At 38.0% G+C, this 13,497-nt stretch overlaps 1 protein-coding gene across 1 annotated transcript; it reads left to right on the top strand.

Annotated features, from left to right (window-relative positions):
* The first annotated feature begins 5,531 nt into the window (after window positions 1–5,531).
* Window positions 5,532–7,315, top strand: LOC145068437 (non-specific lipid transfer protein GPI-anchored 15-like). Its single transcript, XM_079015402.1, has 3 exons — window positions 5,532–5,887; window positions 6,687–6,863; window positions 6,951–7,315. Exons 1-3 carry the CDS (start codon window positions 5,563–5,565, stop codon window positions 7,076–7,078), a joined length of 630 nt encoding a protein of 209 aa, XP_078871528.1. The 5' UTR covers window positions 5,532–5,562; the 3' UTR covers window positions 7,079–7,315.
* The last annotated feature ends 6,182 nt before the right edge of the window (window positions 7,316–13,497 follow it).

The following is a 13,497-nucleotide window of genomic DNA, read 5'->3' as shown; positions in this document are numbered from 1 at the left end:
AGCGTACCCTTCAAACGTCGACTGTTTATGCCAATTTCAAAATCAAATTCAATGGCTTCGCAAATCAACAAATATATGTCGATTCTAAAATCAACAATCACCAATCGAGATTAACTTCCAAGAACGAAATCGATTTCAAAGCCTTTTGTTTCATTTCAAAGTATCAACATCAAACATTTGATTTCAAAATCATCTTCCCTGTTAATGAACATATGTTCGATTTCAAAGCCTTCAACCATCGATTCAATTTCGTTTCCAATCAAACCGCTGACCATCGAACCTTAGAACTTCAATCAACTCAGGCTTTGAAAATCGACACCCCAATCAATTTCTCAAAATCAAACTTTCGTTACTCAACAATCAAGCCTTCGAAATTAGAATCAAAATCACAGGCTTCGATCAAAATCCAATTCTCAATATCGATTTGATAAGATACGCTTTTGAGCAGATGCGATTTTTTAAAAAAAAAAATCAATCGAGAGATGTGAATAATGGATTCAAGAACAGACTCAATCAACAAACTCGATTTGTATACCATTGATGCTTCATCGATTTGAAATCTCAGCATTATCCTTTTTCATATGCAACGAAATTGTACGACTTCAAGAACCAACAACGATTTTGATCAAACGACTCAGGAATCAAGATATTATGAAGTAGCATTTCATCGGATCTAGCTTAATGTGTACAAGCAATTTGAATTTGGACTCAATGATCCGATATGAATAGTAACAGTTCAATTAACTGGGCTTCTAATTGGATGAACAGTAAATGATCATATAAGTTGGGCTTTAGAAATGATCGATGAACAGTAAGTGATTTAGCATTTGGGCTCAAACAGATCACGAATAGTAATAAGTACTGAATTGAATATTGGGCTTAAATCGGACATGAACAGTGACTTCAAACTTTTGAAAAAAATTTTGAAATATGATTTTGATTTTTGGAATTTTGATCTTAACAAGAATAATTGGATCAACGATGAGGTTGAAACGGATTAGATCCAATGAGGCAAATCGATCAAAAATGAAAAACGTAAAATACGAATCAAAATCATGGACGTTTTGGAATCCATTTGAGAATTTGAGTTACCTTTTTGACGAATCGAGTTCCATTTTCAACGAACGAATCAAATTTGGAAGATCTTGGTTCTTTTGTCGGAATGAGAAAATCTCCAAATCGAACATTGTACCACCCACCATGCGAGATGTACAACTCGTTCTTCGTGTTCTTCAACGATCCAAGAACATCTTCAAAAGAACCACCAACACTTTTGGGTTTTGACTTCAAATTCAATTCATCACTTGGAGATTGTTGCTTTGGAACCCAAATTTGCTTCGCGGATTTTGGCTTCACAACATATGACGATTTTTGTGAGTAAACCCGCTTATTCTTCTGATTCATCTTCTTCTTCTTTTTCTTTCTCATCTTTTTGCATCTTGAAGACTTGACTTCATGAACAAACCCACTTTCAACAACATGAACATTTTGAGTTTGAATCAAATCTTTTGGAGTTTGATATTTGTGATTTTCTTGGATCACTGGCTTCCGATAAGGAATCATTCCTTCAAACGAATCACAAGAACACAAAATATCATCGGTTTGAACTCTAATTGAGCAAAAAACTTTTTCATCTTGAGAATCAACTTGAATCTTCTTATCATGAACTTCAAGAACATCACATTGAACTCCTTTTTCTTGAACATCGTCATCATCAAGAACACCATCCCGAGCTTCACGACAATTTGCATAACATTCAAGTTTATTGCTTCCATATTTGCATTCGGCACGAGAAATTCCTTTTATGACTTCTCCATCTCTTCTATTTCTTCGTCTCTTTTGATATGTTGTAATCAAACGATTAAACAAATGTTTGGTTCGAAAAATTGGACAACTAATTAATTCTCCAACTTCCTTCTTTTCTCCATTTACAACAATATCACATTCACTTATCAATCCAACAGTTAAGCTATAAAGAAGATATTCAAATGAGCATTCACTTTGAAAATCATTCCTACGTATCATCCATTTCTCCATGATTACAAGAACTTGAAATTTTCTAGAGAGAGAAAGTGATTATGAATGGGTTTTCTAGAGAGATAAAGTGATACAAACAAGTATTCTAGAGAGAGAAAGTCGAATTATGGATCAAATCAAGGAAAAATTCGACTTCTAGAATACAAAAACACTCTCTAAACACGAAGATCAATGAACAATAAGAATCACCAAATCAAAATAGCCATCAAGGATCAATTCTTGATGAGATTCAAGAACACCCGCTCTGATACCAATTGTAGTAGTGTTGATTATGATGGCATGTGCGGAATAGAAAAGATCTAGTGAATCATCATGTAAAATCAAGAACACAAGGAGTAAATAAATCTGTGTAAGCTCATATTCGATCTAGAAAGAATATACAAATGGGTTTGTACAAAATTTCTCTCTCTAGTCTAACACTCCAAAATGGTTCTTTTTATAATGGGAGTCACTCACTTCCTATTTATAGGAAAGACTCAACCCATTTACACATACAAGAGAGTAAGCCTAAAACACTACATCCAAGAGTGACTTTGCACCCTAACAGATTCATTGAATAATAATAAACATTTTGAAAGAATAAACAAGTATAATTCTTAAAAAATAACAACATTCTTAAAAAATGAGTGTGATCATTCTTTAATTCATTCTTCAACCCTTTCCCATCAGGTCTTTAAGCCATTCTTGAAGCCTTTTCTACCAGAAATTCATTGCCAAGTAATTTGTAGTGATACACTTGTAAAACCTGCAGATTAAACATACAAATAATTAACTACAATTCTATCAGAATACAACAAATAATATTCTTACAAAATAAACTATTCTGCAAGAATATTCTTTAAGAATTTGTATTATCAAGAATATACCCAACAAACAAAATAAGGAACTAGCATCAACCTATTCTGACAGAATAAGGAACTAACATTCTTCGGGTTCCATGTGTTTCTTCTCGATATGCTCAATGTATTTAACTGCAAATTCTGACAGAATAAGGAACTAGCATCAACCTATTGTTATGAAAATGGCATCCAACCCAATCTAAATTGAGTTATATAGTTCTGAAAAGAATAAGGAACAAAGTGAAGTAAAAACCTTAATGATTTTTAACTATTTTTTCATTGAGGCATTTTATCGAACACATGGAGGCCATGACAGAATGTTGTTTCAAGAAATTACATGTGTTCAAATTTAGCATATCATGCAGGCTAGCACCAAGTTCCTTTGGCATGGCTTCTAACAAGGGTATCAATGGACGAAACTGTGACCCATTGAAACATGTAGCTGCAAAGGAGACAGACACTGTTAACCGCATATGTTAATGGTGGAAAAAAGAAATTTTTGATCAGTTGAAACACACACACACACACACACACCTGAGATAAAGTTCTCATTTCATATTTCACTCTCAAAATCTGTCTTGACCAATTCTTCAATGCCTTCAATGAAACCCGTCTGCGTTTCTTCCTGTAATCCCTTAAATTACCTGAAGCACATACCTCTGTGATGAAGTTCAAGGTGTTGTTTTTAGTATCCCTCCATAAACTGTAAAGAACAATGATGTTTTCATTCTCTAATGTCTATAACAGTTCGATTTCTGAAAAGAGTCTCTTGAGAACAGATGGATCTCCACCGAAGCTTCTTAGTTTTACTTGGTTCCATGCTACATCCCTTCCTTCTTCTTGATCAAATCCCTTGTACACCTTCTTCACTGCACCAGCGCCTAACAGATCACTGTATCTCCCAAATTCAATCGAAAGTTAATGAGTACAAAATTCAATCGAAACATCAAAATTGTAAGACCTAATTGAGATAAAGAAGAGTGTAAATTAGGAAAAGTGAACCTGAAACGTGAACCTGACCGCCAACCTCCTCCGCCTGCAACTGCCGGCGCTTCTCGGGTTCTGCGAGTGAAATCACGGCGGCGATTGCTGCGACCGAGTCGCCTCCGATGATTGCCAGTGTTGTTCCCTCAAATGTGTCGGCTCCTAGTGCGGATACAGTTAGGGTTCTTCGATTGTTTAGTTTGTAGGATTTAAGATTAGGATTGGAGAATTGTGTGGTGGTGAAAGAGACATTGTGGGAGTCTGATGAGAGCGTAGGATCCTAGCTTCTTGTGGTGTAGGGTTTTAATAGGTAAATAAAAATTGATCCCTTAAATAAAGGGATATCAGTTGTTAATTTTGGATATTCATTAATACATATATGTAATATTACTAATTTACCCTTATTTAATTAATTAATTAATTAATTATTTGCTAATTTTTGATTGGTGCATTTAGGCACACAATATTTGCTAAAAATATTTGAACCTATCTCTCTCTCTCTCTTTCTCTCTCTCTCTCTCTCTCTCTCTCTCTCTCTCTATATATATATATATATATATATATATATATATATATATATATATATATATATAGGGCTAGGTTATTTTGTTTTTTACATTTATTGTGTGCTAGAATGCACCAATAGAAATTTAGTAAATTAAATAATTATAGATATTAAATGATTTTCATAATTATATGTATATTAAATGATATCCATAATTATAATTCTCTTTTTATGGAAACTAATTAAATTCGTCGTTAATGTCAGCAATAACATTCATTCAGAATAAATTTGCATCTAGATGTGAAAAACATATAATTAATACTAAATTTATTTAGCACATAATAGATGTGAAAAACACTTGAACTCATGACCTCTCATTTGAAAGGATCACTTCTTACCGTCAGGTCAAAGACCTTTCATACTTGCATCCAAGTATATTAGTTTACTTTCACTTCATTATTTAATTAATCTTAAAACCTTAAACTAAAGCACTCATAAATTTGGATTTTAAACGTGTACGTTACAAACCAATTGGTGATCTGGATTCTAATCATTCCCCCAAAAAAAAAAAAAAAAACATCAAATTTCTATATTAGACCCAGCTTAGGTACACCTAAGTTGGTCACCACCTTCCTTTTGATATAGAACCATCGCAATCTCTTAAGTAGTAGATTATAGATAGATTAATTATTCATCATCACGGACAAATACGTAAATTGACTTGGACAAAATATATCTAATTATTTCGAGATAATGAGTACCATTTTTAGTTGTGAAATAAATCCTTTAACCCTATATATGTATATGCCATTTATGTGTGGAAAACTATAATGTTTGATATAATAAAGATTTTAGTAATATATTTGCTCATTCGTTAAACATCTACAATGACGGAAAAAAATTATGAAGCAGGCAATGTTGTTGGTATATTTTGCTCAATTCAACCTCTAAATTTTTTGGTACGTACGTTTTCAGAACATCCCATGAATTGTTGTAACATTTTAATTTTAGAAAGGTTTTGTATATCCTATTAGATATAAGTATATATCATTCAGCTTGAAATTTCATAAAAGCAGATGCAATTATTAGATTGTTTAGGAAAAAGTTGGTCACCAAAATCTCCTATAAATGCGTTTCTTGATTTCAATTAAGAAAGCATTCAAAACCAAAACACATTTGGCAACCCTTATTGCAGCTATGTCCTTGTCACAAAAAGGGACTACCATGGGTCTAATCTTGATCCTAGTGTTCATGTTATCCGGTGAGACCATGGCTCAATCCGGCTGCACCACTGCACTTATTGGCTTAGCCCCATGCCTAACCTTTGTATCAGGAAATGCATCGATTCCATCTGCTTCATGTTGCTCACAGCTATCTAATGTAGTTCAGGGTCAACCACAATGTTTGTGCTCGCTACTAAATGGCAGTGGGCCTAATCTTGGGATATCGATAAACCAAACACTGGCTCTATCGCTTCCCAGTGCTTGTAATGTACAAACTCCCCCGGTTAGCAAGTGCAATGGTAATGTTTAATTTCTTAATTTCATTTCGTTTATTTAAACATTTATAATGGATAATATAGTAAAGGGTTACCAAAGGGTTTATAGCTTAGCGGTATCAGAAATAGACAGAAAGGTGTCCTTGAACCAAAGGTTAAAGTTCAAGTCTTGCCGGAGACAAAAAAGTATAGATTTAGAAGTAGGATAATGAGTAAACGTGTTAGCCGTTCAAAAAAAATAGGTCATGTCACACATGTAACATCAAAATTGCTAATAATTGCATATGAAACTAGTCCACCATCATAACTATAAAGAAAATTGATTTCCTCGCTGAAAGCAAATTGAGAGATTGTTTTTCGTTAAACATGTTTAATGAATTAAATATTTAATTTGAACAAATATATATGTTTAAGGATTAAGCTAAAAAATTGATTAATGTATTAAGACACTAACCTTTTTGCTAATTTTATAACTTCCCATTAATCATTCACTAACAATTATGTCTATTTTTTTTAGAATGACAAATCTACACTACTCCTAAACTACTCTTAATACCATCTTTGTCTTGCTTGTCTTTCTTTTCAACTTCTCTCACGATAAAATCAATGAGTTTTATGAAATTTGTTGTTCGGGTAAAATAGTTATTTATTCTCATTCAAATCATCTATTAAGTCTAGAAAGAAACATACTACATCATTTTCTGATTTTGTTCCTATAGATCCATTCAACAAATAAAAATTAATGGAATAAATTTAAAAAAAAATTATAGACTCCAACAAAAACGATAATGGGTTATCTATATCTTATTATTTGTATGTATAGGTGTTGCTAATGGACCTACATCATCAGTGGCTGATTCTCCAACAAGTAAATCTCCATCAGATTCTTCTTCTAATGAAGCACCTGTTGGTGCTCCAAGTAGTACTTCTACACCAACGATTCCTGATGTTGGTGTTCCAACTACTACAACTACACCAACGAAACCTGATGTTTCTTCGGGTATGAAATTCTTGAAATAACTTTGTTTTCCATTCAATTTCTTATAAAATGTGTCTGAAATGTGATTGATGGAGAAACGATGTGCAGGGGGTTCAAAATCAGTCCCTTCAACAAACAATGATGGATCAGATGCAACAATCATTAGGGAGTCTACTCGTGTGCTAGTGGTTGCTTTTTTGGTAGCAACATGTGCATCTATTGTGACAAAATTTTGAACTGCTTCCGCTGGAAATATTATGATCTATTGTATCAAAACACTTTAACTTTGACTTATAGAAAAAGTCTTTTTAAGCAATCTTTTATATGTAGTTTTGTTAAAAGTATGTTCATGTTATATTGTATTCCAATTAGAGAAGATATATCTATATGTACATGTCGATTGATGATGTTTTCTTATGCATGGTTGACAAAATTCAAAACAGATCCTATATATAGAAAGGTTGTTAGGACAATATGACCTCAGATTTACATATTGTTTTTTGTTTGTTTTCTATAAAATAAACCATTTAAACGAGACTAAATAACCATTTTACCTTTACATTTTAAAAAAATTTAAAATATACATCAATTTTAACATAGAGAAGAAAAAAAAAAAAAAAGAGGGAATGGACAAATGGATAAAGGGTTGTGTCTTAATAAATTAAGTCAGTTTTTTTGTTTAACCTGTTAAGTCATTACGTCCACGTTAAGGGGTTGTCTCTTTTTTTCTTATTAAGCCTTGTATGAGTAAGTGGTTGAATGATTAGTGATGTTTGTTTATATAAAGTATTATATATGTAATTCAATTTCTTTTCTATGTTGAATAAGTGGTTTGAATGCCACTAAGGAGTTTTTTTTTTCTAAAAGCTCTTCATGACCTCTTTTTTCTACGGACAGACATACATTTTCTGTACGGTTTGTTTTTTTAGAATACTACAGACATAAAGAAAATGTGCATCATTTTCTCCTATAATATATGACACATGCTCTTCTAAAACTCGTTGGTGTTCTTATTTGAGTGATCTTTTATCTATTGAATATTATATATATTGTAAGGGTCGAAGTCTTGTAAAGATTCGAATGGTGTTTAGTCATTTCGTATGTAACATATTTACTAAGTCACTTTTGTACGAAGATTAATGGTTTTAGACTTAGTAGTTTTTGTACTCTCTGGTTCCTATAAATAGGGATTGAGCTTAGATTTAGATTGACGAGTTTTCCAATTTCGTTGTCTATGTTTGTAATCGAGCTTATTGAGATTAACAAAAACTTCAAAGTCTTATTTACTTTCTTAGTTCATTACATTGATTAATCTTGTTCTTAATCAATTTCTCGAATACAATTCTTCTACAATTGGTATCAGAGCAGGAATCAAACTGCATTGATATGATTTTCATCCTGAATCATTTGATTTTGAGTCATTTTCTTTTGTCTTAAAAGTTTCCACGCTTTTGGTTTTGAAAATCACATCTAATCTACAGATTTGATTAGATTCTGAATTCAAATTGTATAATCGAGTGATAGATTATAAGTTTCTGATCAATTCGTTTGATTAAATTTTAAATTCATCAAGTTTTCTGTGATTTCTGAATTTTTCTCGTATATTCATCAATGGTGAACTTCAACATGAACACAATGACTTCATATTCTCATCTGCTAGGATCATCAACCAAAATTCCAATGTTGAATCCAGAATACTATGATCAGTGGGCTGATCGTATGGAAGACTACTTGAATGGTCTGGATGAAGAGTTGTGGAATTGCATCAATGGAACAGTTCAACCTCCATCTAATGTTCAAAACATTGGTACATCTGGAACTACTTTTGCGGTTGGAGATCAACAAACAAGACTCAAGAACAACGAAAAGCGTTGCATGAGAGAGTTGAGAGGTGCTTTTCCACCTGTTGTTTACAACTACATTCGTGGTTGTAAAGCTGCTAAGGAAATCTGGAATACTCTCAAGGAAAAGTATCAAGGAAGCGAGAAGATTAAGATAAATTGTAACGACCCGTCTCCGGTATGATAATTCCTTGGTTTTTATTTTGAAGTTTTGCAAGAGGGACTCGGCGAGTTCATAGCCTGACTCGCCGAGTAGGGTCGGGATTTCGAGCACGTGTTAGCTGGCGACTCGGCGAGTCTGTCCGTCTGGGAGAAACCCTAAATCCCCGGGTTGCCCACTATTTAAGCCACCTTATAGCCCCCAATCTCGCCTCCTTCACCCTCAAAAGCTTTGAGAAAACCCTAATTCGTTCTTGAGTGATTCTAAGCGATTTTGTGTGCAATTGTGAAGGCTTGAAGAAGGAGAAGAAGAAAGGAGCAAGGAGAAGGATTTTAGAGCAGAGATTCAAGGGAAAGCAAGAGCTCTTTGAGGTATTCTTCTGATTCCCTTCCCTTTTATGCTTTAAAACCCTTTCTAGATCTTGTTAGTGCTTTTCTCAAGCCTTATGTTGATATGGAAGCTCTATTATGCCGAGATATTCTTAGATCTGTTCATTTAGGAGTTGTAGAGCCCAGATCTATTGCCTTTATGGAGCTATTTTGCATATTAACCCTAGATCTACCCCTTTTAGGCATCTTTTAGCCTTTATTCCCTTGTTCATGTGTTTGTACACGTAAAGTTGGAAACTTTACGTGGTAAATCAGCTTATTGGACTCAGATCTATCAATTGTATGTATTGGATTCGAGCAAAATTGAGTGTAGAATAGTTGCATGGCGGTGACTCGGCGAGTCGAGTCGCGAGTCCCCGATTTTCTTCCTTTTGAGCGGTGTCGAGTGGGACCAGTGAGTAGTGGAGTGGACTCAGCGAGTTTGAGGGTAGACTCAGTAATGGGGGGACTCGGCGAGTTGTTCATACAACTCGGCGAGTCCAAGGCAATCTCCTTAAGCTCAAGAACAACTCGTCGAGTTGTTCATATGACTCAGCGAGTCGGATGAAGATTGTCTGAGTTCTTGGATCGGGAGAGTACTCGTCGAGTCGATGCCATACTCGACGAGTAACAGCAAGTAGAGTCGAGGAGTGAGAATAAGGACTCGGCGAGTTGGCGGCCCAACTCGGCGAGTCAGGTCAACTGTGGGTTGACTTTGACCGAGAGTTGACTTTAACCAAGGGTAAAAGAGTCATTTTACCCAGTGCAGTGTTTAGTATTTAATTAAGCGTGTTTATGGACTTGTAGCCGGGGAGATACCGGAGCAGCAGCAGTTAGCCCTCAGAGCTATTCACTCAGCAGCCAGTTCACGAGGTGAGTTTCCTTTCAGTAGGAACGGGTCTAAGGCCACAATGCCGGCCCGTTTAGCTAGCAGTAGTATCCAGATTTTGATCTGATGCAGTAGTTAGCATGTTTGATGCCTTCGTGGCTCAGACAGGATTATGTGTGTTCATGTTAAGTGATATGTTTATGCTATGATCAGTCAGCTTCGGACTTCGGTCCGATGTCAGCTTCGGACTTCGGTTCGATGTCAGCTTCGGACTTCGGTTCGATGTAGGGGACAAGGTCCCAGTCAGCTTCGGACTTCAGTCCGATGTCAGCTTCGAACTTCGGTTCGATGTAGGGGACAAGGTCCCAGTCAGCTTCGGACTTCTGTCTGATGTTAGCTTCGGACTTCGGTCCGATGAAGGGGACAAGGTCCCAGTCAGTCAGCTTCGGACTTCGGTCCGATGGAGGGGGCAAGGCCCCAGTATGTGCTTGATATGTTATTGTATGGTATAAGGTAATTTGGGGGAGCTCACTAAGCTTCGTGCTTACAGTTTCAGTTTTGGTTCCAGGTACTTCCGCTAGCAGAGGGAAGAGTTCGGGTTGATGGCATCGCACACACCACAGCTTCAGCTTTTATCCTGGGAGTTGATTTAGTTCTTGGTTTTTATATGACATGGATATGATACAGTTTTCCGCACAGTGTTTTATTATTATTTTGAGATACATCACGTATGGATTTATGATATGACACTCAGATTATGGTTTTTGGTTATGTTGAAAAATGAAATTTTTGGGTCGTATTTTTGAGTCGTTACAAGTTGGTATCAGAGCCCTGGTTTGAGGGATTCGGGTACACTTCCGGGTGTATCTGAACTCAAACTAAGGGGAAATAAAAAGATTTTTTTTAAAGGAAAATGTTTTCTAAAAGAATTTTGAAAGCACTTAGAAGGAAAGAAATTTTTAAACGAGATAAGGGTGTGGTGCATGCGATCAGCCGAGCTCAAGTAAGTACTCCCAAATTACCCATACAAGTTATTTGTTCAGTTTCAATTTCAGTAGAACAACATGCTGGTATAGGACTAAGGATCTAGGAGGATGCCTTATGTGCCTGCTTTATGTGTTACAGCTTTATGAGTATTGCATGCTAGTATGGAGTAAACAGCAGTAGGATAGCCTGTTTAGGTTATGCCTGATAGTATGAGCTTAGCATTGTATGCTAGTACAGTTTCTCGTTATGAGAATAGTTTTGCCTGAGTATGTTTCCTTTATCCGAATGCTGCTTGCTTCGTGCTTTGTGGGAGTTCTGAGTGATGGAAGTTAGCCATTAGGTGAACACGTCACACCACATGTGATCAGGGTTGAATAATCCCAGAGTGCTGGAACTGGCCCTATTGCGCAGCTCTTGTTTGAGTCCAACCGTTATAGGGACGGGTCTTTTACTTGAAGGATTATCTGATCCTCGTCACATGTGATGGTGTTCAGGTGGTGGCTAATTCGCATTATAAGGAGACCTTCAGCAGCTGAGGACTAGTTGAGTTGAGTCTGAGGTTTCCCTAGGGCAAGCCTAGGATGAGAGTAGCAGAGATCAGTAGTAGTAGAAGTGACTTGGTGGAGTCAAGGCAGTTCTTGAAGAAAGTACGGATAGATGTGGAAGGTAGTATGGGCCCGTACTACTGAAAGCAGAGGATCCGTACTCGAATCAAGAAAGGCTGAGACAAGACCAGGGAGCTAGTTGTAGTATCAATGATCCCTTGAGATATTTCAGTTTCTGATGTAGTTGTGATGTGTTTCAGAATGGTGGTTTTGCGTTCGAGACCAGCAGCCGGCAGTGGAGGTGCCGGGGAGGGATCAGGTTCAGGCTCGGGGGATGAGCGCATGGATGAGCAAACCCGAGAGTTTCTTTCTTCGGAGATTACGCGCATTATTATAGAGCAGACTCCTGTGATCTTCGGTTCGATCAAGGAGGGGATTCTAGAGCTGATGGATGAGAGATTGGGCACCTTCCGTGCCGAGGTGGCGTCCATGATGGGGTCGCGCACCCTTACTTTCAGGGAGTTCAGGGCATGTGGAGCTCCGGACTATCATGGGGCGCGAGACCCCATAGCGAGTACCAGATGGTTGGCGGATGTGGCCAACACTTTCCGCACTAGCAGATGTCCCGAGGGGGACAAGGTCAGATTGGCGTCCTGTCTTCTGAAGGACATGGCACGGGATTGGTGGGAGGAGGTCGGACATGCCATTCGGGATGATGCAGCATTGGACGCCATGACCTGGGCTGATTTCTCTACCAGGTTCAGGACGGAGTTTGCACTGGTCATTGAGGTGCAACAGCTAGCTAGGGAGTTTCAGGACCTCACCCAGACTACAGAGACAGTGGCGGAGATCACCGCCAAGTTCAGGGAGAGGGCTCTTCTCGTTCCTCAGTACGTAGCTGATGAGGAAATGAAGAAGGCCCGTTATCATCAGATGTTGCGGAGCGATATCCGCCAGTTTGGGAGCCGGTCCAGCTGCAAAACGCTGGAAGATATGATTGTTAGGGCTCGGGAGAGGGAGATTGATCTCGAGATGGAGAAGAAGAGGAAACCGGAGGCGGTTTCGGGTTCAGTCGGTTCGGGAAAAAAGCCCAGGGTTTCAGATCACAGGTCCAGGGGACAGCCGAGCCACGGTCGATGTGGTAGGTGTGGGAAGATGCATGAAGGAGCGTGCAAGGCAGGGAGTTCCGGCTGCTACAAGTGCGGTCGGATTGGACATTTGAGTAGGGATTGTACGGCTCCTGCTACTGCCGTTGCAACATCAGATCTGATTTGCTTTCAGTGCAATCAGAGGGGACATAAAAAGTCCCAGTGTCCGAGCTTAGCCACAGCAAGGAAGGTGGCTGCACCTGCCCCTGCTACTTTGAGGATTACAGATGGCCGGCAGGGCCGAGCTGATGCGCCAGTGGCGAAGAGTAGGGCGTTTCAGATGACAGCAGAGGAGGCGCGAGCGACTCCTGATGTGGTGACGGGTATGTATCTTCCCTTCATCTCTTTATTATTATTATCGTTTGAATATTGCTTATGATTGTATGTTTTATTTAGGGTCGTTCTCTGTGAACGGCATTTCTGCCATGGTATTATTCGATTCGGGGGCTACCCGATCATTCGTATTGCTTGCGCTTAGCAAGAGATTTAGTAGAGCTTCAGGGGAGCTGGATTGTCCATTAGAGGTTGAGATAGCAGATGATAGGACCGTGAGGGTCGGCAGAGTGCATAGAGGGTGTTCTCTTCAGTTGTTCGATGAGCAGTTTTCGGTGGACCTGGTACCTATTCCCCTGCGAGGGAATAAGGTTATTGTGGGCATGGATTGGCTAAGCCCCAATGGGGCGGTGATTGATTGCGAGCTTCAGCTAGTGAGAGTTAGTGATTCAGGGCGAGAGGCCACAGCGAGGACCGACCTTTTGTTCCGCCGCAAGGGCGAGG

This window comes from Lactuca serriola, chromosome 8, assembly GCF_051521515.1.
Source record: "Lactuca serriola cultivar US96UC23 chromosome 8, Lser_US96UC23_V15, whole genome shotgun sequence".
Taxonomy (NCBI): Eukaryota; Viridiplantae; Streptophyta; class Magnoliopsida; order Asterales; family Asteraceae; genus Lactuca; species Lactuca serriola.
The sequence above is the reverse complement of the archived record's forward strand: the minus strand, read 5'-3'. Positions and strand labels throughout refer to the sequence as shown.

Bases quoted from the DNA above. Each gene is read 5' to 3' on its own strand.
- LOC145068437 (XM_079015402.1), top strand. From the start codon at position 5,563: ATGTCCTTGTCACAAAAAGGGACTACCATGGGTCTAATCTTGATCCTA. The intron at 5,888-6,686 runs GTAATGTTTAAT...TTGTATGTATAG, and splicing joins CCCGGTTAGCAAGTGCAATG to GTGTTGCTAATGGACCTACA. The intron at 6,864-6,950 runs GTATGAAATTCT...AACGATGTGCAG, and splicing joins GAAACCTGATGTTTCTTCGG to GGGGTTCAAAATCAGTCCCT.